Source organism: Tubulanus polymorphus, chromosome 7, assembly GCF_964204645.1.
Source record: "Tubulanus polymorphus chromosome 7, tnTubPoly1.2, whole genome shotgun sequence".
NCBI lineage: Eukaryota > Metazoa > Nemertea > Palaeonemertea > Tubulaniformes > Tubulanidae > Tubulanus > Tubulanus polymorphus.
This window is the reverse complement of record NC_134031.1, coordinates 931400-955429: the sequence shown is the minus strand read 5'-3', so window position 1 is coordinate 955429 and position 24030 is coordinate 931400. Positions and strand designations below refer to the sequence as shown.

At 37.9% G+C, this 24030-nt stretch overlaps 3 protein-coding genes across 4 annotated transcripts; 1 reads left to right on the top strand and 2 right to left on the bottom strand.

Moving 5' to 3' along the window:
• Positions 1-464: 464 nt before the first annotated feature.
• On the bottom strand, positions 465-2131 carry LOC141909118 (large ribosomal subunit protein uL29m-like). Its single transcript, XM_074799499.1, has 5 exons — positions 1986-2131; positions 1601-1692; positions 1446-1506; positions 1126-1222; positions 465-850 (listed from the first exon to the last, which is right to left on the bottom strand). The coding sequence occupies exons 1-5, from the start codon at positions 2123-2125 to the stop codon at positions 518-520; spliced, it is 723 nt and encodes a 240-aa protein (XP_074655600.1). The 5' UTR covers positions 2126-2131; the 3' UTR covers positions 465-517.
• LOC141909119 (uncharacterized) lies at positions 2079-3564 on the top strand. The gene is made up of 3 exons (XM_074799500.1): positions 2079-2203; positions 2413-2570; positions 2829-3564. The coding sequence occupies exons 1-3, from the start codon at positions 2124-2126 to the stop codon at positions 3095-3097; spliced, it is 507 nt and encodes a 168-aa protein (XP_074655601.1). The 5' UTR covers positions 2079-2123; the 3' UTR covers positions 3098-3564.
• A 771-nt stretch (positions 3565-4335) lies between these two features.
• LOC141909117 (uncharacterized) lies at positions 4336-23992 on the bottom strand. Of its 2 annotated transcripts, XM_074799496.1 has the most exons (26): positions 23897-23992; positions 23576-23786; positions 23068-23257; positions 22797-22920; positions 22118-22271; positions 21390-21731; positions 20515-20835; positions 20012-20131; positions 19245-19440; positions 18056-18170; positions 17489-17702; positions 16038-17078; positions 14932-15634; positions 13204-13316; positions 12048-12807; positions 11380-11506; positions 11062-11136; positions 10777-10933; positions 10232-10342; positions 9878-10009; positions 9292-9531; positions 9112-9213; positions 8463-8696; positions 7199-7488; positions 6917-6992; positions 4336-6583 (listed from the first exon to the last, which is right to left on the bottom strand). In XM_074799496.1, the coding sequence occupies exons 1-26, from the start codon at positions 23954-23956 to the stop codon at positions 6444-6446; spliced, it is 6348 nt and encodes a 2115-aa protein (XP_074655597.1). In that variant the 5' UTR covers positions 23957-23992; the 3' UTR covers positions 4336-6443. The 2 variants fall into 2 exon arrangements, with proteins under 2 accessions (XP_074655597.1, XP_074655599.1); XM_074799498.1 differs by lacking the exon at positions 8463-8696.
• Positions 23993-24030: the final 38 nt, after the last annotated feature.

Below are 24030 nucleotides of genomic sequence, written 5' to 3'. Positions count from 1 at the left end.
ATCACCCATAGCCCGACCCTACCAGTAAATCACCCATAGCCCGACCTACCATTAAATCACCCCATAGCCCGACCCTACCAGTCGCCCCTGACCTGCAAATTTTGCTCTCCTAAGCTCAGAATACGTTCATTTGATATACAAGTCAAATTCTATACACTATTTAACACTTGTTTGCCTAAGATATGTCATTGTATCAACAAAAGAGCTTTACTTAAGGAAAATATGTTTTCAAAAATGATTATCAAGCCACTTGTAATAGAACTCTGTGCTCAGCGAATGTATCAGCATTCGGTAAAACAGCAGCGTAGTAATGCCTCACGTGCCACAGGTAGCGTCTATAACAGTTTGTAATGGCGTGTGTCCGGGTTCGAAGTAGATTTGTGGTCCTGCGGTAACCAGCCTGGGGAGGGAGATGGTACGTAATGATGGGGGTTAAATTTAAATACTTCTAATTTTTCATCGACTATTACATACTTTATTCTACACAAAAATTGTCCATTATTTAATACAAAATAAACTATAATTCTTCAACATCCAGATGCGGAAACTTTTCCATCATTCTCTTTTTATAACGGTGTTTATTAACGTCTTTACTTCGCGATTCTTTCATCAGTTTCTCGCGTTCTAACCGTCGGAATTCGTTGATCCACGGACCGATCAATCGACGCGAGAATTTCGAATTCATCCATCGCGGAAGATGATGTTCGGAAGGGGTTCGTTTAACCATACGACCCATTCTATTCATGTGAATATACGGCTCTCGTTCTCCGCTCTCTCCCGTCTCCAGGTAATTATACGCTCGATCGCGTTCTGCCATTATCTCCTGAAGATTTTCCATACTTTCCTCGACCTAGAAAAATATTCAAAATTCAGAAATGGAACCACAACAGCGACAGCAATCCCGCTGTGTCACGTTTACTTGTCCTAAATCCATACATTTTCACAAGTGCCACCAAATTGAATGTTTTACTCCGTGTTTATAGTAACAAGAGACACCTAGTGGATCCTAGTGACACCTGGTGGAATCCTAACATGCTAAAGGTGGAATCTTCAATTGCCACAGTATTCCACATTCTTGTAAATCTAGTACATCCACCAGAGTCGGGTTTAAAATGTTTCAAATACCTTGAAGATGCGTTCTGGGGCTGGAAATAGTTCGTGTAACCTTTTATATTCAGCTTCCATAGTTAAAAGAACGTTCCTCTCTTTTAACAGAACATACCTGAAAATATATACATCGAATCAACTTTTTAACCATAGAACAATGTTTCACTGTTAGCACAGATCAGGAAATAATTAATTCAAACAAAGTTTCACTGATTTTGATGAAAAGAATCAGAATTCCCAGACATTTTTGGCTGTGTCTACTCAATGAGGATAAGAAGAGTCAGAATTCCCTGGTATATATGAACTCTCTCTCCCGGATAAAGATTGAGGCAGCTCACCATAGTTTGTGCAGGTCAACCGTACTTTTGATTCGGAGCTCTTCGTGAGTCCAAGGGCGACCTATAAAAGCGTGATGCAAAAATATTTGAAAAACTAAATAAATAAAGTTCTACCAGTAATAACTAGACCTGGCTATGTATTATTATATACATACCACATTGAATCGCTTCTTTTTCCCAGTTTTTCTTGTCATCAAAAAATTCCATTAAATCAAGCTGGTTTCGACTCGTTGAAAATGAACGGCAGCTAAAAACAAAGTTAAATACGATTAAAATGCAGCTACTGATAACAACTCCCGATTCCTCACTTGCCAGGACAGGGTTTGATTGCCTCATGCACGCCAACACAAACTGTGGCCACAACACTTTTATAAACACCGTACACTGTCCAACATTTCTTTTCTAATTTCTTTTCGTTTTTTCTATTCTTATTTCATCTTCATTGACAATCTCTGTATGTACGGATTATGTGATGAATAAATGTAAATTGAATTGAATTGATAGACGTGATGATTATATTAATTTCGGCACGAAACTCACAGTATTTCATTTTGATAATTGTCGCCGGTGTGGTTTTTATGAAGAACTGACCGATACTGATTGAATATAGAATAACAGCCGCCGGTGCTCGATAAATTACTGCGAAATATTTTTAGGGCCCAAAGAAATCGACTCGACATGGGCGCCGCCATTTTGAATTCAATTCAATATAATATATTGAACAAGGAAGTAGAATCTTTGATCGGGAGCTGCTCAGCGTGAGTGCAATTTATATAACATATGATACATTAAGATGCCTTATTAGTTTAATAGATTAAAGATCTAATTGTGTGCGTGTTTGATTCAGTTTGTTTTGAGCAAAATTCCTTCTTTTTTTCTCATTTTCTTCAATGTTCATAGATAGACGTGTCACAAAAGTTAAATCTAAATTGTATTTTTTATTGATGGAATTCGTGATTGTTTTCAGAAATATGTCGAAGAATAAAAAGAAACAGGTTCCACTTCCACCGAGACCAGCGATACCTTACGTGAATCAGATAGTTGAAGATATACGCAACGCAGATATAAATGACGTGGCTTTTTGTAACCCAAATAAAACACATATTAAACGCACTGTCTCGGCGGGTTAGTAAGTCTCTGCAGGGATTCATTTTCTCTATCATCAATCATATAGAAAGTTTTCCTCAAAGATCATCTTCAACTTCTATCTACCTGTCACCAATCAAATGTTGACGTGAACCTGTTATCTGATGACATTAACTTTTAATGAAGACCCTATTTCCATTTTTTTTGAAAATTCAAAAACCACCCATGAAATACATTGAATTTCTTGTAACCATGTGAACAATGATTATAACAATGACTACTGTTTGTGTATTTCAGCGGGGTCAAACAGCGGTGATGATTTAAACAGTTTAATGATCGAATCGTTTGAAGACCCAACGATGGACGCGGAAAGTTGTCGAAACTATGCCGAGGTTGACGTATTGTTTCAGAAAGTCGAACAATTCATCAGTTCAAATAAACAATTAGAAAACGCTCCGGAGACGTTGAAACAACAGAACGAACATTTAACGAAAGTCAGTCAACAATTATCAGAGACAGTTGAGGAATTACGTAATCAAGCAACAATATCTCTATCTCAGTCGTGATACACCAGGTCCCTGTCACCAGCTACACCACTAGATGGCGTGTGCATCAATAGGACAGCTCAAGTGAAGACTAGTGCATTTTCAATTAACTTTAATCTAAATGTTTTGCCTCCTAAACTCGTTTAATCTTTACAGTTCAAATATAGCGTAAATTTCATTCATTTGAAAACGAGAAATTATGGATAGACTTCGATTATATCTTAGAGAGAAATCTGGTGGAATTGTCTGAATAATTATTAGCGACACCTGGTGAATTCGTGCTGGCCATAAGCGGCCAGCTTGCTTGTCGCAGTCATTATTCCATGATTTCTGAGATCTGCAGATCAGATGGGTGTCATGTATATTATTTTGTGGTTGCTTCCCTTGCTACTGGTATAACGCATTTCGACCATTTACAGAAATAGAATTCCTTCAAATTGAAAAATACTTCATTTTGATAAAAATTGATGAAATTTTATTGCATAATACCGAACAAATACACAATACTGTTCATGATTAAACTAGAGCGAGCTTAAATTCATTAATAACATCATAATCCACGATTAAATTAACGGTAGATCTTAATCTTTCAATTGATTACAGTCAAACCAGTCTTCACTGGAGAGAGGAGCAGTTTGGAACTTGCTCAATACGTGAGCTGGAAAATTTTACGATTTGAAAATGGAATGTTACAATCTTTAACAGACTTTCGCTGGAATCGAACACAGAGTTTGACTGAAATCAATAATTAATTATCAGATCTAATTAACGAATGATAATTGACTGCTCGCGTTGTGTTTGGCAGTTTAATGATTATAAATGATAACTGTTAACATTGATATGTTTGAATACATTATTGAGTGTGAGTAATTAATGAACAGATGGACCTCATTCTTTTAGATGACATATACGTATACCGACGTATACCGGTATTTACAAGGGCAGATCCAGGCAGGAATACAAGGAGTCAATGCTACCATCGCAATTTTTCCTTTTGAAAAACAAAATAGCAATTTTCAAATTTCTTCAAGATTCACCTAAGTGTCACTGGAAATTGCATTAGAATTAGAAATATTCCAGACGTCTGTTTAAACTTTGTGGATACTTTCCCTCCTCACGCCTTTTTGCATTTCCTTGCGCTTCATTTAAAGTCTGCCCCTGATAGAGGTTTCACTGTATGAGGAAGGAATATAGACCCATAGAAGCGGACGCAATATTAGAGCATTTAGGGACGCAATATAAGATACACATGTACTTAGCTGACGGATTCATGGAATAAAAATATAAATATTATCTATTATATTAGATTAGTTTGGAGGGAATAATATAATATTGTAAATTATTCATGTTATATACAAAATATATAAAAGATATGTAAATAAGATTTACATGCAATATTTAATATATTCTTCATTATTCTTCAAACAATACGTTTATCTCTTGTATTTTTTTGTCGTGAGGATTTCGGTTTGTTTCACTCATTTCTCTTAACACTTCGCAGTTGATCAAACGCTCAAAAAGGAGGGACACAAAATTTTACGTTACAAAAATACCCGATTATTTTATGGCACGTTTTTTCGTAATTTTGGAATGTAATTATTTACAAATGGAATTCGCATCGTTTAAACAACAGTCCCTGCTACAGCCATCCTCACTACAGCCTTTTCAAATATAGCAAAATATTAATGTACAAAGCCTTCGTTTTTAATATAAGAATAAATAAATAATAAATAAAACATTTTATCATTACACATTATTGAAAATCTTACAACACATGATTAATTCATACACGAAATATTTTGATTGTATATATTAAACGTAGCTTGGGGTGATTCAGATCCTATCAATTCTAATACAGTTATCAACCTGCAGCCTGTGAGTTTAGTGGACGATCAGTTTTAGAAAGTCTGCTGATAGTATGGTGTTCACTTTCAACTAAAAATGTCTTGGGTGAAGTTCGGAACTCGCGTGAAACCCGAGCGATCAAAAATTGGAAGAACATCGAATTGAATATCCTGGCAAGGACGGTGCAGGATCTGTTGATTGATAACTGTTTAAGATTTTTATAGAATCTAACCATTTTTCATGTGTAAACTGAATGATCCCATTTCTACTAACATGATTAAATTGCATAGAACACACAATAACAAGAGATAACGACATCACTTCACAAAATATTCTCTTAATTTCCTTGATGAATGAATGCAGGCAGGCAGCAGTTTGTATGAAAGCGCTATAGAAAGTGTGAAGTGAAAAAATATATTCGTACATTTCTAGAAAAGTGGTACAGATTGTGTCCGTCTGTGGCAAATCTTTCATTCTTGGCAAAATTTCTAGTTTCAAAGGAAGCTATTTGAATATACTGTTTATCAGTTCTATAGCAGATGTAATACGTGGCTTTAATTTAGAACCACTGAAGCCATATTTACTGATTAATCTCTCTGCTGCTGTTAGCAACCTACATGTAAAAACTCCAGTGAGTTTCTATATATTTTACTGAAATTCCAAAAAGCAAAACCGTTGAGAATATTGGTTGATATTGATAATTCAAATGAATGAACCTTATTGTATGTTTATAAAGTCTGAATGCTTTCTGTATTTCTATGAAGTAAATGATGTAGAACGCTATCGTTGTCAATGTTTGTCAGGGTATAGAAGTCTCGGGGATCTGTCATGCAAATCACTTGTTGTGTAGCGTGGCTGCAAGACCTTAATACTCCTCATTCAACAGTCTGAATATTCTCAGACTAATAGTAATTTACTAACAGTCCCTATGTGTGTATTAAATATCTATATGCAAAATCTATACATGCATTTTAAAGCACCACATACACAAAATGGCAGCTATTGAAGTCCCCCACCCCCTGGTAGTTATCCTTTCAATCATTTCAAAGCCTTTCATAAAATGAAGTTTAGAAATTTTATCTTTGAAGGAATAATAGCAATGATCATTAGAGAATACGTCAATATTCATATATGAATAATATTAAATGCAAAAATACTTAACAATTCATCGATAAATAACATCGTAAATCCATTCCATCAAAATCACTTAACTGTTATCACACCTGACATTATCTGCTATTTCGATTTGCAATAGTTTTCCACCAAAAATTAGAGCAATTTGAGATCGTCAAAAAGTACCAGTATTTTAATGGAAAATGAACTAAAAGCTGTTCCGATTGAGGAAGTATTTTGATATTTTTGGTCGTAATTGAGCTCTAGAAATAGTAGTAGTAACTACTCTCCAATAGTAGTAGTGGTTTGGAACATCGATGCCCCCTGGTGATTATTCCGAGAGACACTATTCTAGGACGGTTCTCTCTGACTGGTTGAGACTAGTTTGTCACACACACTGATGCCGTTTCTATATAAGTCGTTCTTCCGGCGGAACTTTTAGAATGTTATTCATTTGAACTCTTGATCCTTCGTTCTCCTGACGACTAGGACTGTACGTTCCGTGGGTCGCGCGTTTATTACGTAACGACACACAGAACACGATTAACGCTAGAAACAAATAAATACTACTTATTACTCATCACAAAATTGAAAAGTTCTAGATTCAAAATTACACATGTCATTCATTTCCAATGTTCCAAGTCAAATACTAAGATAAGTGTGATATCCAGCATTTAAGGAGGGTTTTTTGGATGGATGTCAAGAGGGATTTCCGTAAAAGTGCTTAAATATTCATCAGCCAGGACAGGGGAGGAAAAAATAATTTTGGCCCAGTGTTCAGGAAATTGCCGGAAAAGCAATTCATCGGCCAGGAAAAATACTAATGGAGCCAACCACGAACTACAAGACCATTGAGCAACTGAACCAAGATTGTAAACTTACCTATGATTATGATTAAAGCCACTAAACACGCTATGATTGGTCCTACTATTAACCATATATTCTGTTGTGGCTGCGGCTAAAAATGGAAATGAAAATAGTCCAAGATTTCCGTAAAAACAGTGGCCGGTTGCTCAAAAGTTGGTTAGAGTTAACCAGTAGATAGTTGACATAGTGACAGTTAAAAGTTCTTCGTTACTATGGAATTTATCGGCCGGTTATCTTTAACCAATTCTTGAGCAACTGGCTGCTGAACGTCAATCTTCAGGCGTTGATTTTACTTACAGCTTTTTCACACCTGTATCCAGAGAAACCACTCGCACAATTACAGCCGTAAAACGTAGCATTCTTCGTCTGATCGTTAAATGTCGAATTACAGACTCCGTTATTTAGGCATATCGGTGCGGTACCACTATAACACGGGTCTTTCGAATGACAGTTCCCTCCGACATACAGCGGCTGGCACACGCAGGAATAGTTGCCCGGTCCGTTCGTACATGTACCATTATTTAAACACGGGTTCACTGTATTCTTACACTCATCTATATCTGTGTTACAGTTCTTTCCTTGCCAACCTATAATTATCAACAATACTCTATTATATACACAAACTTATGTTCAGTGGTCAGTTGTTCAAGAGGTGGTTTGAGTTTTGAGTTGACCGGTGAATAAATATCATTGTGACACTTATCATCTTGTCATTTAACAACTGATTAACTCTAACCAACTTTTGAACAATTCTTATCAGTGATTATTCGTGTAAATACTGGTACGTTCAATAGAATCTGTGCTGAAGTTGGTTCTGATTGTAAAACCATATTCTATTGCTCGGTGCTATATCAAAGTGTTTTAGTGCTGCATAGACCTTTATCAAATAACTCTACAGAAGTTGGCTATCTTTACTACGCTTTCCTCCCTACGCTTCTAGGACAAAAGAACCGTTCAAATGTTTGATTTTGAACTACTGTATCAACCTGGGGCCAGTTTCAGGAAAACAAATGAACCTGTGCATACTCTACACTCCGTGGAAAATAAGATATATAACCCACTATATACAAATATAAAGGACACCTGACGATTTCCAGAAAGGTGACCAAAATGTATGTTTTCTGTCACATACTTTAATTTCGCGATGGATTTCCTTTGCATACACAGGGTGCGATCTAAGCACTTGCCCGATTGCCCGGGACAAGTATATTCACATCAGGGCAAATAGGTTATCATTATCACTTGTCCCCAGGGCTAGCGCAATTTTATGACACAAAGCTTTTTTTCCCCACTCGATACAACGGTGAATTGTGCCACAAATCGGTATGCCTGTGTAGGGCAAGTAGCTTTTGGAGGGGGCAAGCAAAATTTCAGATATGCTTGCCCCCCGGGCAAGTGGCTTTCATTAATTAGATCGGACCCTGCATACAGTAGGCTTTTAATCTCATTATCTATGATTTAATAGGCTGTAGGCTGGAACGATTTCACGAAACTGGATGATGAATGCTGAATGTTTTGATGAAGGTCTATGATATGATTAGTGATTCATTCTATTTCTCACCAGATGAACACGTGCACTGATATGAGTTGATCAGATCGGTGCACTGTGCCCCGTTCTGACACGGATTCAACGAACATTCGTTGAAATTCGTGCCACAGTTTTTTCCGATGAATCCCGGTACGCAGGTACAGTTATAACTGCCAGGTGTGTTTGTACAGTTGCCGTTGTTTAGGCATATTCCCGGTTGTCGGGTGCATTCGTCAATATCGGCGCTACAGTTCTGGTTTTCCCAGCCTGTAAAATAGACCCACCGTCCGTGGATTAGTCTAGAAAGATGTGCTCAGTGTAGAACCCAGTTCCATAATTGTCGGTTTGATTTGAAGTAAGAATTAGTTAATTAGAATTAGAACTGCGGAACTGGGTCAAAGATATCCATCATTGTGCGGTTGTTAATTGTAAAATCACACTAAGAACATTTGCTTCACAGAGGCTTGTGTCACATTGTCGGCCCGAGTCTATGTCTTCACGACCAGTAGAGCTATCTACTGCTGAATGTATGTTTAGTAACAGTTATTGAGTCAAGCCTCTGAGATGTGACACACATAATTTCATTGAGTCGTGATTGACGAATATTGATTAAGAGGATTTGTGAAAAGTCTCTACACACTATATACAGAGAGATACTGATGATTGTAGAGATAGTGTTTACCTGTAGGACATGTACAGGTATACGTCTGCTGATTCTGAACGCATGGAGCGTTATTCTGACACGGAGAATTCACGCATGGTCCGGCAGTTTCACAACGCTGACCTGAAATATTAAAATGCATCATTTAAAATATAGCTGCAAAGCTGGCTCCGTAGATAGACTACTTATAAATAGACTTACCGTAATAGTATTTCGGGCATTGGCATTGCCAGGTGTTTTGATTAGTGATGATACAAGTTGAATTATTCATACAATTCACTGCAGTACAGTTCGGCTGATCACAATTCCGACCCTCATAGCCGACAGTACATTTACATTGATACAACGGATCAGGAGCATTTGATATACACTGGGCTCCGTTTTTACAAGGATTCACACCTGTTGGTGGACAATACTTTATCATATTCTCACATTTAGCACCTGAAATAGAAAAACAAGAGATTTTACATTAGATTAGGGTATGGTAGCTTTATAGAGCAAAACTCAGTCAATTTAGTGGATTCGTAATTATTTAGAGTCCCAATTTTCATTTGCAATTCATTTTACTAAGTGTAAGTCATCACATTACTAAAATCGTGTCCCTATTCTTAGGTCCCAATTTGTATTTCCTATTCAATTCACTAATTCAAAGAGATGGAAGTTATAAAACAATGATGTTACCAGCATTAAAGTCGTAGTTGACAAGAGGAAAAATCAGGAAGTTTCAAGAGTAAATTCATTAGAATTTTGAGATTGAGTTTGTTCCCACAAACTCAACACTAGTTACCTTCAAATCCAGTGTCAGTGCAGTTACAGATATAAGATCCTGGTTTATTGATACATTGACCATTAGTACAAGCTGTAGTAGGATTGACTTTACATTCATCAATATCCTTAGAACAATTCACTCCTTCCCAACCTGAAAACAAAATATCAATTTAATGCGATGTTTGGGGGATTCTAGCCAGCGCGACATCATCAACATCTAACTAATACTGATAATCCAGTTCCACAGATGTCAGTTAAGCTTGATTCTACATTATATACCGGTAGTTAGTCTATTTCCAATGATTCAACCGTAAAGTCAATTTATAACGCTCAACTGCGGAACTGACTTCTGGATGATTTTTGAAATCCTGACCTGAGTCACAAGAGCACGTGTACTTCGCTATTCCATCAGTACAATTACCATTCACGCAAGGATCTGGTAAACATTCATTGATATTATTCCCGCAGTCGTAACCATCGTATCCTGCAAAAATCAAAATGTTTTTACTCATAGTTCATACATGAAGGTCTAGTCGCAGTCATGATTTAAATAGGTTCAACAGTGGTCATAAATCTGTTAAAAGTTGTTACATAGATTGGTTAGAGAACCAAAATGAGTTTAGACTGGTCTGAAGTTGTTAGATTGGTTAGAGAACCAAAATGAGTTTAGACTGGTCTTGCTCATTTTGGTTCCCTAACCAATCTAACAACTTAAGTTGGAGAACCAAAATCAGCTTAGACTGGTCTGAAGTTGTTAGATTGGTTACAGAACCAAAATAGAGTTTAGACTGGTCTAACGTAAGTTATTAGATTGGTTATAGAACAAAGATGGTCCTAGACTTAAGCCATGACTGTGCAACTGACCCCAGTATCTATGCAATGAATAATTGTCGCAACAATCTTTGTTTCTAAACGTACCTGGTTTACAGCTACACGTATAGTTATATATCGTGTAATCGTTGTTACAAGTGGCTCCATTCTTACACGGCGCTGTTTTACAATAGTTGATTTTAGTGTCACAAATTCGTCCCTCCCAACCAGGATTACATTGACATTCATACGTTGCGTACGTTATCTATATATCAATAAAAAACATCGAATATTATCGTGATCTATAACTGTGATCTGTAACTGTGATCTGTAACTGTGATGTAACTGATGATTTGCATGAATTTCTCAAACGGGAAGTGAATTTTTGCTTACGTTACTCGGAGATGTGGCGTTCTTATCGAAACAGACGCCATTTTTACAAGGTTGAGCGTCACATTTCTCATCCATCTGAAATACATTTCATCAAGATATATAACAAATACATCTTCAAAAAATTAAAAATTCATCAAAAATCTGAATTTTTGGTTTTTCACTAAAACCATTATCAAGGAATATCAAGACTTTTCGATCTCGTAATTGTGCAATTTATATTTTACTTGTCTTTCGCACAGAGTCATTGCGAAGTTTTACCGCATTGATAAGCGTATGACATCTTCATTTGATGAGCGTATATGAATATTGTGAACTTACCGGAGTATCGCACACTTTACCAGTGAAATTAGCTGAACAATTACAGAAGAAATCATTGACTTTATCAACGCAGACAGATCCATTTTTACAAGGGTTCGAATCGCATTCATTTATATCAATTTCACACCTAAAAATACATGGATGTTAATAACAATGATATCTATTATGGCCAATTAAAGCTGTTTACAAAAAATACATAATAGAATTTGAGAAAATCTCGTTTAAAATGGTATCAGACCAGAAATAGTTTATATCTGTATCAAATAGACAGTTCAGGGTGAATTTTCCCGACACCTATGGAGGCCTGGGAACAGTACACTGCCAATTACTCTTATAAAAGTAACCCATCACTTATATACGTCAGCCGAGCTAGATCTAGTACATCAGCCTCGTTACCACGGTAAAGGATCATAGCTACAGGTTTCATACAAATCAAAAATCTATCCATCTTTGACAGATATAAAACATCTCCCACAGTGGGATTCAGAATTCCAGCAGCGCTTCCCTGATTCGCCGATACTGCCCGAACTATGTTTCGATTGTGAATATTTATTTTTGCTCCTATTTTGAATATATATTGATGATAAAGAGATTTTAATGACGAGGTATTTCCCGGTCTCTCTTGAGAGAAGTACGAATCAGTATTTATGATAAAGAGATGAACGTACCAGGTACCGGTATAACCCGGTTTACAGCTACAGTTGTAACTATTAACACCGTCCACGCATTGATTAGTTCCGATTGTTGAACAGTTATTGCCGGGACAATCATCGATATTATTCCCGCAGTTCGTTCCGTTAAATCCCAGCACGCATTTACACTCGTATTTATTCCAGATGTCGCTGCAGTTGCCGCCGTTCTTACACGGTTTCGGGCCGCACACGTCGTCTCCGTGGCAACCGATTATAAACGCCGGTTTCGAGACGATTTCGAATTTCTCGACGCTCGAATCGTTGACGAGTTTCGATTGGAGGAAAAACGGTAAATTAAACGAGCCGATATTCGCGTCGCGGATACAACCTTTAAACTTACTCAGTCCGTCTCCGCCTACGAATATACCGTTATCCGATAACGCCGTAGTAACACTATTAGCCGGTTGCGTCAGCGGACTGGTCGTTATAGTTCCGTTCACGTCTAATTTCACCAGTGAACCGGTGAATGTTAAAACGGTAGTGTACCACTGAGCGTCGTTGATGGTTTGATTCGATTCTATAAAACCGTTGACGCCCAGCGAGAATTCAACCTTCAATCGTCCATTGTTAAGTAAGAATTTAACAGAATTCCCGGCGTTCGACGTATAGAGTAGAGTTCCGACGAGTTCGCGAGTTCTGAAACTCAGCGATATCGTTGAAATCGTCCGTGTCGCATTGACAGTTGTTTTATACGTAACTAGGGTGGTTTTACCGTCGAATGTTCCCGCAGCGATACCTGAAATCACAAACACAAATATACAATTTCAAATCATATCTCTTTATGTTTAGGGTTCTTGATATTTCCCTGATTTTTCCAGCTCTTGACTGAATCATAAGATATCCACAATATGGGTCAGATTCATATCATTGAGTTTATTATTGCCACTGGTCACTAGTCAGAACAACTAGGCATCAACAATTTGAATTCCCTGACTTTTTCATTATCATCAAAAGCGTTAGATTTTCCCTATCTGTTAGAACCTTTAAGTGCTTGGATTTTTGAGGAAACAGCCAGAATTCCCTTATTATACTTGCAGGGATAAATAAATTCAGATTCCGTGATCTGTAAGGAGATTGTAAGAGTTCTCTCTGATTCTAGTGTGATAGATCTCAGTGAGGGGGCGTTACTTACATTCATAACCATCGATCTTATTACGACAAACGCCACCTTGAGGACAAGTCGAGTAATAACAGAATTCCATCGCGCTGCAGTTTTTACCAGTAAATCCTGCCGGACAATTACATCTGAAAAATAGGAGTAGATTCAATATCGAAGTACGGGTTTAGATATCGAGGACAGCAGGGGGCGCTGTGGTTTACTTACTGTACGAGCACTGAAAGAATAGCGATAGATACTAGACACTGTAACAAGAGCGCCATCTCTTAACAGTTCATAGAACTAACATAGATAACACAAGATTCCTAGATTAACATCCTTCATGCGTATGAAACATTCCAGAAATCACTTAATTTAAAGTTGTTTTCACTATAAATGACGTATAGTTCAACCACATGAATATCTGAATCAGACAACACTATGTGATCGATCAGATTATATTTCAGGTGAAAGTTGAATTGTTTGATCTATTACTGTCGAGCAAATATCACTTCAAATCAAACACACACAATCTGTGTACATAAATCTGTACTAGCGAAATATATGTAGAGAATCTCCTCATATTGTGTCTTAGACTGAGTGAAGACAAACTGTGTGATTATTGATATATAATCCGGAATCAGAATGAAGATTGACCACGGTCACTGTCACTGTTTGTGCGGTATATCAGCACAACTGATAGTTGATAAGCACTGCGCGATCCACTAGCTCAGTCTAATCTAATTAACACCGATATCAATCAATTATTGATTTTATACCGTATTGAATGGTTTGATCCGAATATAGGATTCATAATCACGTACGTAATATAACACATGCAGCCAATAACGCATACATTCCATTAGTGTGATTACCAGCTACCTAATATAGCTACCTAGCTAAATCAATCATAGAATGACTTAGCTACCAGGAGCTTTATCAAGTAGATATAGCTACCTTGCTAAAACAGTCATAGCTATTTATGTACCAGTAGTTTATCCAAGTAGATATAGCTAATACAATATAGTTTGACTATAGCTAGCTAAAGTCTACCCCATGCTGTATGTACAAATACCGGTATTGTATTCTAAACATGCATTTTTGTACTTTTTTCAACGTCATGAACTCAGGCGAAATTACATAGAAATAGAATTTCTAATTTGCCTGAGACACAATGGATATTGACTGACAGGTATGAAGTAAACCTATTTATATAAGTAGTCATTTATAGGAACTTTTCCTACATTTTGGACACAGTTAAGTGTGCAAAAATACACAGCTTGTCCTAGCACACATTTAAAACAATTCTAAGAAAAAATCTCATTGACAAATCAGGAGCTATTAGCGATGTATAGGTGTATCTACCAGACTTCTACGAGAACTACAAGGCTGCCACCTTCTGGTAGAAATACATAATACAGTAGACTTAGATTGTTTCGGATTATCGCAGACAGAATGTTTAAAATGTTCCTACTCTAATTCATGCTGTGACTAACCCGGAATTCACTTGCTGCCTGGGAGACAATCTATTGTATATCTATAAAGTGACATCGCATCTTTTACATATCCCACAAACTAAAGTTCAACTTCAAAGAGTAAACCTTACCAAACAGACTTTTCAAAAACTGGAGCAAAAATTCAAAACATTTTCTGATATTCTGGTATCAATGTTTCCAATTTCTAATTTGAATTAATTTTCCAGTCCCAGTGTTTACGGGTTTGCTGAGGTTTAGCATCAAATGAAATGAAATGTAAAATACTCACTTGAAATCATTGTAGAATACATCAGTACAGGTGGCGTTGCGTTCACAGGGTTTTGAAGCACAGATCGGAGCAGTAACTTCGCCCGGTTTTATATTCGCAGATGTTTTAGCGTTAAGCGCCGGCACAGCCGCTCCCGGCGTATTCGGTAACATTTCTAAATGAATATTGTTTAACATTCCGTTCTGTACGGTACCGACGTAAGACGGTTGATTCATTAACGAGTTCGTCTGCTGTAACAGTCTACGTCTGCCGGTCGTCGGCGGCGACGAGGTCACCGGGATACTACCGACGTAGATATCGGTAGCCGGTAATTCCGGACTGGAATACGGATTAATCGTAACGTCTAATACCGGATTACCGTTACTCGTTAATCTCAGTTTATCCTTCGATCGATCGACGACTACCAGGTATTGTTGCCCGTCGCTAACGACGGTCGTCGAGGTGAATTGTTGCTCGGTCTGTGATAATTTCACTCGTAGATTCAGACGGGAGTTAACCACTTCGAGGATCGTGTATTGTTGATTAGTTGCGGTTGCCGGGTCGGACCCGTAATAGAATACGAAGCCGTTTTGTTGTCGGGTTCTAATCAGAAATGAAAGCGATGCTTTGCCGGAATCGGCGATTTTTTGAGCGCGAACCGAGGGAACGATGAAATGTACGAATCCAGCCGTTGAGTTCAAACCAAACGTAGCAGCGTTATACTCTACAAAACATTCACATTACAAACACCAGGTTAATTCTTCATTCAGGAAAACTAAAGGAAAAATTCTGAATACTCTTCATTTCAGATGAAGTCAAATTCGCTTTTAAGTTATCATAGTTATTTTGAAGACGACTAAATCGCAAAATTGGGTCCAGTTCCACAGTTCGGGGTTAAGATTTGACCCTGAGTTAACTCATTGAAAATGAACTAATTTTAACTCAGAGTTAACTCTAACTCACAACTGTGGAACTGGGTCTTGAAGAAATAGAAATTAGAATTGAAAAATGATGACTACTATTTAGTAAACTAATTTGCAAATACAAATTGAAACTCAGAAAGAGAGATGTCTTCAGCAATTTGACGACTTATGCGATGATGACTTGAATATAATTTAAAAACTTACGTAAAGAGCAGTTAGTTCCGTAGTACGGGCGATTACAAACACACTGGAACTGATTCCATTTATCGATACACGACCCTTTTCCATTACACGGGTTAGGTACGCATTGAGGAGTTCGAGGACATCCTTCAACTAGATTCTTAGAGCTCGTCAGCTGGTCCGCCGGTCGTACGGTAACGCCATCTACCACTATATCCTGTAAACAACCGACGAAGTTCGTATCGGAAGCTCCTATCGAGACGTTCGGACTGCGGCTACCGAAGTAGAGCGCCGTCGTCGCGATGGTTTTTCCCAGCGAGAAACTGATCGGTGAAAGCGGACATCGCGATTGAGCGCACGATTTATCGTAAACAAACAGTCGGATTCCGCTGGATTCGATGATTATCTCAACTCGGTGCCAACTCGCGTCATTCAGCGTTAAATCATGAGTCAATGATTGATGATTCGCGTCGTTGATGAGTTTATACGATAATTTCAGTTTTCCGGCTAAAAGCTCGAGAATTACGTAACTAGTAACGACGTCGCCCGCGTAGAGGATTATTCCGTTCGGAAGAGTCGTGCGTAAACTGAGCTGTATCCGCAGCGATGTATTACCGCTCGTCTGTACGAGCATGTACGTATTACCGGCGTATGACGAAATAGTCGTATGATTACAGTAATACCCGGTATATCCGTGCGGACACGTGCACGTATAATTATGAGTCATCGTTTGTTCGTTAACAAGGTAAGGCGTACACGTGGCTGCGTTCTGACACTGATTACCGACGCAGCCCGTTAGTTCGGTCGTGCAGTTCTTACCTCCGTATAAAACGCCGTTAAACACGCGACACTTACACCGGTAATCGTTTATCAGATCGATACAGATGGCGCCGTTCTGCGAACACGGGTTATACGTCGTACACTCGTTTATTTCGACGGAACAGTTGCGACCCTCGTAACCGGGGTTACAGTTACACGTGTAATTGTTGACGCGATCGACACACGTTCCATTCACGCACGGAGTCCAAAGATTACATTCGTTTATATCTGTTTTACATTGAACCCCTTAAAATAAATACATAAATCTATCATTAATAATACTTATATACAGCAGATTCTACCTTACTCGGTATTCAGGGTTCTTACAGATCAGGAATCCAAAATTCCCCGATATTTCCCTGACTCTTGACCGAAATTCCCAGATTAAATAACTAGATATCCTCAGTGGGTTATTTGAGGTTCCTCGTGCCATTCGTCACCAGCCAGAACAACAAGACAACAAAGATTCAAATTCCCTGATTTTTTAAGAAAATGGTCAGAATTCACTGATATTGTCTGATTTCCCCGATCTGCAAGAAACTTATTGGTACAGGTCAGGTTTTTGAGTGAACTGCTCTCAAATCTAAGGAGAATTCTACTTTCTAAGCGCAGAAATCATTGAGAAGGAAATTCAGAATTGTGAATGAAAATCTTACCCTCATATCCGGCAGCACATTGACAGACGAATCCTGCAGCTTTATCATAACTGAAACTACCTTCAAACCCGGGGATATTACTACCATATAGGGATTGATTAGAACGTTGTAGACAGACCCCTCCGTGAGAACAAGGGTTAACGGGTAAACACTCATCTATATCAATCTGACACGTTTTACCCTCGTAACCGGCCGGACAACGGCAGTTGAAATCCTACAATCAAAACATAATTATAAACAATCAACTCATTCTTACATAGAACAGAATTCAAGGGTAAATTGTGGCTCATCCAAATTCAGTTTTTCGCTATTTTTCATCTGTATTGAGACAGAGACTCTCTACGGCTAAATTACGTATATTCCTGACTTATTTGGCTACCGTGATGTGGGAGCCCTGGATTCGGAGACATAGCATTCCGAAGGTACATTTAATGAATGATTTGGTTTTCACTCTCCTCTTTCCGTTTTAAAAGCCCTTCTTTAAATTACATTGCTGTTCACTATGATCAGTGGATATAACAGAGGGCATGGCGAGTTTGGTGTTACTGAAATTCCTGGAACACGTACCTTGATCAGATCAGTACAGGTCGCGTTATTTTGACACGGATCCGGCATGCAGTCGTTGACGTTCAGTTCACATGTAGCACCAATAAAACCAGTACCAGTGCAGTCACATTTATAGCTTAAAAATAAAACCACACACACATACAGATAGATAATAGTAGATTTCTCACGATGAAATCAATATCTAACACATGTCTACTGAATGGAATTTTTGTTTTCATGACCAGATTTTGGTGGATGCAAAAAGAATCAAGCAATAATAACACAATGCATTCTGCACAACCTACGTGTATAACTTATGTCCTTATTCTTTAAGTTTTGAATAATGCATTCATTTTAATAAAGAACTTGTCTTTTTAACGAGAAATGAATAAAACAGCTGAAATTTGTAACATCGTGTACAGGTTTGGGGGTTAGATTCGAACCATGCTTCAGTTTGTGAAACTTTATCTTCTTTTGATTCTAGTTTTAGTTAGTAGTGAATGATTAGTAAATAAATGAATAATTGATGAAAACATGCCTTGAACTGTAGTAAACTGTAGTCAAAACTTCGAATCAACAAGATTTGTAACTGAATCAAAATGATCTTGATGATCGAACATGTTGTGAATTCATGCTTTATAAAATGTGGTTTTAATGATTACCGTTGATCATCAGGTATAGGCCTACTAGTCGTGACTGTATGTCCTCGAAACCTATATACAGTACACATATATATACATATTCATAACCTTCATAATGTTTGATGAACGAGGGTCATGAATGATTGACTCCTCAGACTTCAATGAGCAAAACTTTCTTTGAAATTCTACGTGCAGGGAACTCAAGTTTTTGGCTTTCTTTTAGCAGAGATACATGCACATTTCCAAACGGGACCAAGTTTCACAGTTCAGAGTTTGATTTGATTCTCTTATTCAAAACGAACAGATTTAACTGCATTTGTATCTACCATCAACGTCAACCACTTGTTGAAAAAAACCCACAATTTTTAATTGAGTATTTGATGTTTTGACTAATTTCTATGAACAGTTTTCCTGACAGTTTTGAAAATGGCTCGTAGAATTGAGTCGGAACATGATTTTGCGTTCATAATTGAGTTTTTTCTTTAATTAAATCATTTCCAGTCTTTTGTCTGTGGAATCCGACCCTAACCTGAACCATGTAACAGGATGCTATGCGTACGATACAGTACCTGCCGAGAGTGTCGATACATCGAGCGTTGTTCTTACACGGGTTCGTCAAACATTCATTGATGTTATTTTCGCATTGTTTTCCGTTGAATCCGGAAGGACAATTACACGTGAATCCGTTCACTTCATCGACGCAGGTACCGTTATTAAAACACGGGTTTAATTCGCAATCATTGATATTCACTCCGCAATCATCACCTAAAAAACAGAACAAAATAAACTTATGAACCGATGATCCAGTTCTATATTTCTCCTTAGGGAGGAAATCAGTTCATCTTCAATGTTTTTTAATTCTGAAGTTGAAGTTTAACTGAGATCTGTGAAAATGGCTTCAGAATTTGACTCTGAATCCAGTTCAACAGTATTGAGTTAGAATGAATCCTGATATTGAACTAACTAGTAGTTCATTTTTTTGTGAGTTTCAATGACTTAAATCTTGAGTCAAATCTTAACTCACAACTGTGGAACTGACCCTGAGTATTAACTCAATTCAATTCACCAGGTGAAAGTTATTATCAATCCATAAACCTGCCTGTGAAAATGAACTACTTGGACTGGCTTTATAGATCAGTTTTAACCTTAACCCAAGGGCTTACTCAAGTCTAAGCCATGACTATGCAACTGGGCCCTGGTTATTTCAGCTATGATAGTTTGGTGGTTGGACCGTGGTCTCAACACAGTGAAGCCATCATCTTAGTTCAATTTATTATTGACTGAAAATTGATAATTTAGCTGTATTTATAAACTGCACACACACACAGGTACGTACCAGTGAAACCAGGCAGACATCGACAATCAAATCCACCATCAACTCCTATACATGTTCCATTATTCTTACAAGATGGAGGATTCGTCTTACAGTAACCTTCAACTTTTTCACAAAATCGACCTGACAAAATAAAACGCATTGAAAATATCGCAAAGATCTCCTTAATCTAATTGAAGAGCTAAAGAGCTACTTAAATTTTTTATAAACACCCTCAACCCGCAAAGCCCCACGCAGGGCATTATAACCGGGTTTGATGTTTCTTTTTCCCAATGGGGGAGAGACCAGAGAAGAACTTTCGCCACACAGGGTTTGAACCCATAAACCCTGGATTGACGAGACCAGTGACCGGTGGCTTTAATTAACTAAACAACTGCTTAATTTAACCAAAGAACTAGACAAAGAACTGCTTAATTGATGAATCAACTGTTAAGATTGACGCAAGCTTAATGCGGAAATTCATTGAATCATTGGCAAGATTTCTTCATAAAGATTGTTCAACTTACCAGTTGCATAATATCCGACTTGTGGTGAAACGCAACCACATTCAAATTTAGTGAATCCAGAAAGTTCTATACAGCGACCACTGTTCAGACAGATAGGCGGTTTGTAAGCGCATTCGTTGATACTGGTCTGACAGTTTTTACCGGTCCAGCCAGTCGTATAGACACGGAACTCATTGACGTACGGGGTCAGGTCGATCGTTTCCTGAAGACATTCACACGTATAATCACCGATCCCATCTTTACACCGACCTCCGTTTAAACACGGGTTTCCATTCACTACACATTCCTGTATATTATTCAAACAATTCACTCCATCAAATCCTAAAAATACAATGGTTTTTTTTTTAAAGTACACTCTAGGGATATCTAAAGATTGTCTCATCTTCCAAAATATTCTTTATTTAAGCAGAAATTTCCTAAATCAATTGGACACGGCCCGAGTAGCTCAGTGAGATAAGGCGTGATGCTGATGCATCCGCTATCAGCGCTGAGTAACAAGCGGATACGAGTCCTGCTGGCTGCTTACAGTGTGCGGGCAACACTTCAAAGGCCGTGGTCACGTCATGAGGTTAAATGATTTAATCCAATAGTATATCAGGGCAGTTTAAACAGGTTACTCTTAATCCACTCAGCTTCTCATCTCAGGGTATTAGCAGGTTACTCTCAACCCACACAGCTTCGTTACTCAGGGTATTAGTAGGTTCAAGGTTTCATTTTCTCAATTGAAGGATGAGAGATCAGAGAAGAACTATTGGACAAGAAGCTTCACTAGGATTTAAACCGATGACTGATTTACGAGAGACCAGTTAGGGTTCAATGATTTAAACCACTCAATCTCTAAAACTCTCTACGATTGAATGAAAATGAATATTTACCTGTAGGACATGCGCATTTATAATTCTGTACGAGATCGAAGCACACTTGACCATTCGGACATTTCACTCCGATGCAATCATCGATGTTATTATCACAGTTAGTGCCGTTGAAACCAGGCGGACACTGACACGCGTACTGCGTCTGCGGTATCGTCGTCGTACAAGTGGCGCTGTTTGCGCATGGTTTGAACGAGCACGCGTCGTATGGTTGCGTACAGTTTTTACCCATCCATCCAGCTGCGCACGAACAGTTATAATCAGCTACTAAATGCGAGCACACTCCGTTATTCTGACAGGGATTCACCGGTTGACATTCATTGATATCGATCTCACAATGTTTACCTACAAAATTCATATAAATCAACCCTCATAAATCAGGGTTTACTTAACAGATCAGGGGATCCTAAATTGACGAAAAATTCCCTGATTAAACTATACATAAGATATTCTCAGCGGGGATTGCCTGAGGGAAAAATTAATCCGGAATCCCCTGATCCCCTAAAACTTTTCTCTGCAGATCATGGATCTGTTAAGGATCACACTCTCTTGGCACGGAGCCCATAGCATCAGATCATCACATGCCACACTACAAAATATCAGATAATTTCCTATCCCAATTCATGCCATGAGAACCCGTCATCACTCTCAACTGCCTCGCAATAATCTTCAGCTACCTCCTAGTAAATCTAATGGAGTAACAGTCTACTGATATAGATAAAGATATTTACCTTTGTAGCCAGGTTGACAATTGCATTGATAATCAGCGATTTTATTCACACAAGTCGCGTAATTCTTACACGGGTTCGGATAACAGGATTTATACAGACTCTGACAACGTAATCCAACAAATCCTTTATTACAAGTGCAGTTATAACCATCAATCTGAAATAGAACGATTACAATTTTACTCTCTCGCATCAAACTCGCAATACTGCACTCGCTTCCAGAGTGATGAGTGAGTTAAGATTTGATTCCAGAGTCAAACTTACTGAAAAAGTATGAATTCAACTCAAGCGTCAATATTCAAGCAATCTGGACCCAGTTCAAACAGTTATATTTGACTTCTTAACAGAAAAAAATAAACTAATCTAACAGAGAACTGCGGAACCAGGTGCTTCTATTATTGTAGACACTAAACCAAGTGAGAAAAAGTTACAGTCAAATTCGATTCAGTCATCTTCAAATAAGTCGACTGAAGTCATCCATATTTCTGAATCTCGATTTGTATTTCTAATACAATTGACAAAGTGTTAGTCGTCATCTGTATTTTAGAGTCCCGAATCAATTCACTGAGCCTAATTCATCATTTGGATGTTTCAAGTTGCAATAGATGATCCAGTTCATAATATGAGAACAGGAACAAGTTTGATTGTACCGGTATGTATAATGAAAATGAATATAACTTACGAGATCAGCGCAGACTCCATTTTGACACGGGTTTGGGTTGCAATTGTTGATGTTAGTAGAACATGTTTTGCCGCCCCAGCCGCGTAAACATTCACATTGAAAATCATTCAATAGATCTTTACATCTAAAACAGAAAGTACTCAACTGTCCATATGATCAAACAATATGTGATTCTAGGCAATATGTGATTCTTTGGCGTGTGTTCAGTGATTTACACAGGTTCTCCTGGTTAGCTGTCACCCTCAGATTACTGAAATATAATTGATCTTACCTCACACTGTTATTACACGGATTAGGAACACATTTGTTGATCTTTGTTTCACAATGATTACCGATGTAACCAGCCACACACGTGCAGTTATATCCACCAATCAGATTCGTACAATTAGCACCGTTTAAACAAGGATTTGAAGGTTGACATTCATCAATATCCTGACACGCACTTGTATCATTAGCTATACCTACAATTTAACCAACAGATTATTCCAGCGATAGTCATAGATATCATCCTGAATCCAGTTCTTCGGTAGTAAGTTATGAAACGACTCATCGGAGTTTACTCATTGAAAATTAACACGTCTTAGGAGTTAACTTTAACTCATAACTGTGGAACTGGATCCTGAGTTCAGAGTTAACTCAAATTCTCACAACTGTAAAGGACTACTGCATCCAGAGTTCAGAGTTAGCTCTAACTCACAACTGTGGAACTGGATCCTGAGTTCAGAGTTAACACTGACACAGTGACTGTCAGTTAGAAGGTGTCAGTTATAAGGACTTACCGGTGAAGTTTGTTTTACAGTTACAGGAATAAGTGTTATTCATATCGATGCATTCTCTATTAGCAGCACAAGTGACGCCCAAACAATCATTTACATCATTCTCACAGTTTCTACCCGTAAATCCATTAGGACATGTGCAGTTATAAGAGTTTCCACTGTCTGTACATACTCCTCCATTACGACATGGACTCGACATACATTTAGTCACATTCTACCGAATAAATAAAGCCTGCATCAGTTTTCATTTTATAGCAATGTCCTCGGGAAGTTAATATAATGAAAGATAAGTCTTGATGATGATTTTTTGGTAGAATGACGTACCATTTCACAATTCTGTCCTGTATATCCGGGAGGACAATTACATATATATGTACCAGGCATATCAACGCACGGTGCTTGATTCTGGCAGGGATTGTTCAAACATTCATTGATGTTATTAGTGCACTGCGATCCTC

Bases quoted from the DNA above. Each gene is read 5' to 3' on its own strand.
- LOC141909119 (XM_074799500.1), top strand. From the start codon at position 2,124: ATGGGCGCCGCCATTTTGAATTCAATTCAATATAATATATTGAACAAG. The intron at 2,204-2,412 runs GTGAGTGCAATT...GATTGTTTTCAG, and splicing joins TTGATCGGGAGCTGCTCAGC to AAATATGTCGAAGAATAAAA. The intron at 2,571-2,828 runs GTTAGTAAGTCT...TGTGTATTTCAG, and splicing joins TAAACGCACTGTCTCGGCGG to CGGGGTCAAACAGCGGTGAT.
- LOC141909118 (XM_074799499.1), bottom strand. From the start codon at position 2,125: ATGTCGAGTCGATTTCTTTGGGCCCTAAAAATATTTCGCAGTAATTTA. The intron at 1,507-1,600 runs GTATGTATATAA...ACGCTTTTATAG, and splicing joins AAAAGAAGCGATTCAATGTG to GTCGCCCTTGGACTCACGAA. The intron at 851-1,125 runs GTATTTGAAACA...ATATTTTTCTAG, and splicing joins CCCCAGAACGCATCTTCAAG to GTCGAGGAAAGTATGGAAAA.
- LOC141909117 (XM_074799496.1), bottom strand. From the start codon at position 23,956: ATGCCTGGTACATATATATGTAATTGTCCTCCCGGATATACAGGACAG. The intron at 15,635-16,037 runs GTAAGTTTTTAA...AATGTTTTGTAG, and splicing joins CGGAACTAACTGCTCTTTAC to AGTATAACGCTGCTACGTTT. The intron at 6,993-7,198 runs GTAAGTAAAATC...TTCCATTTTTAG, and splicing joins GATACAGGTGTGAAAAAGCT to CCGCAGCCACAACAGAATAT.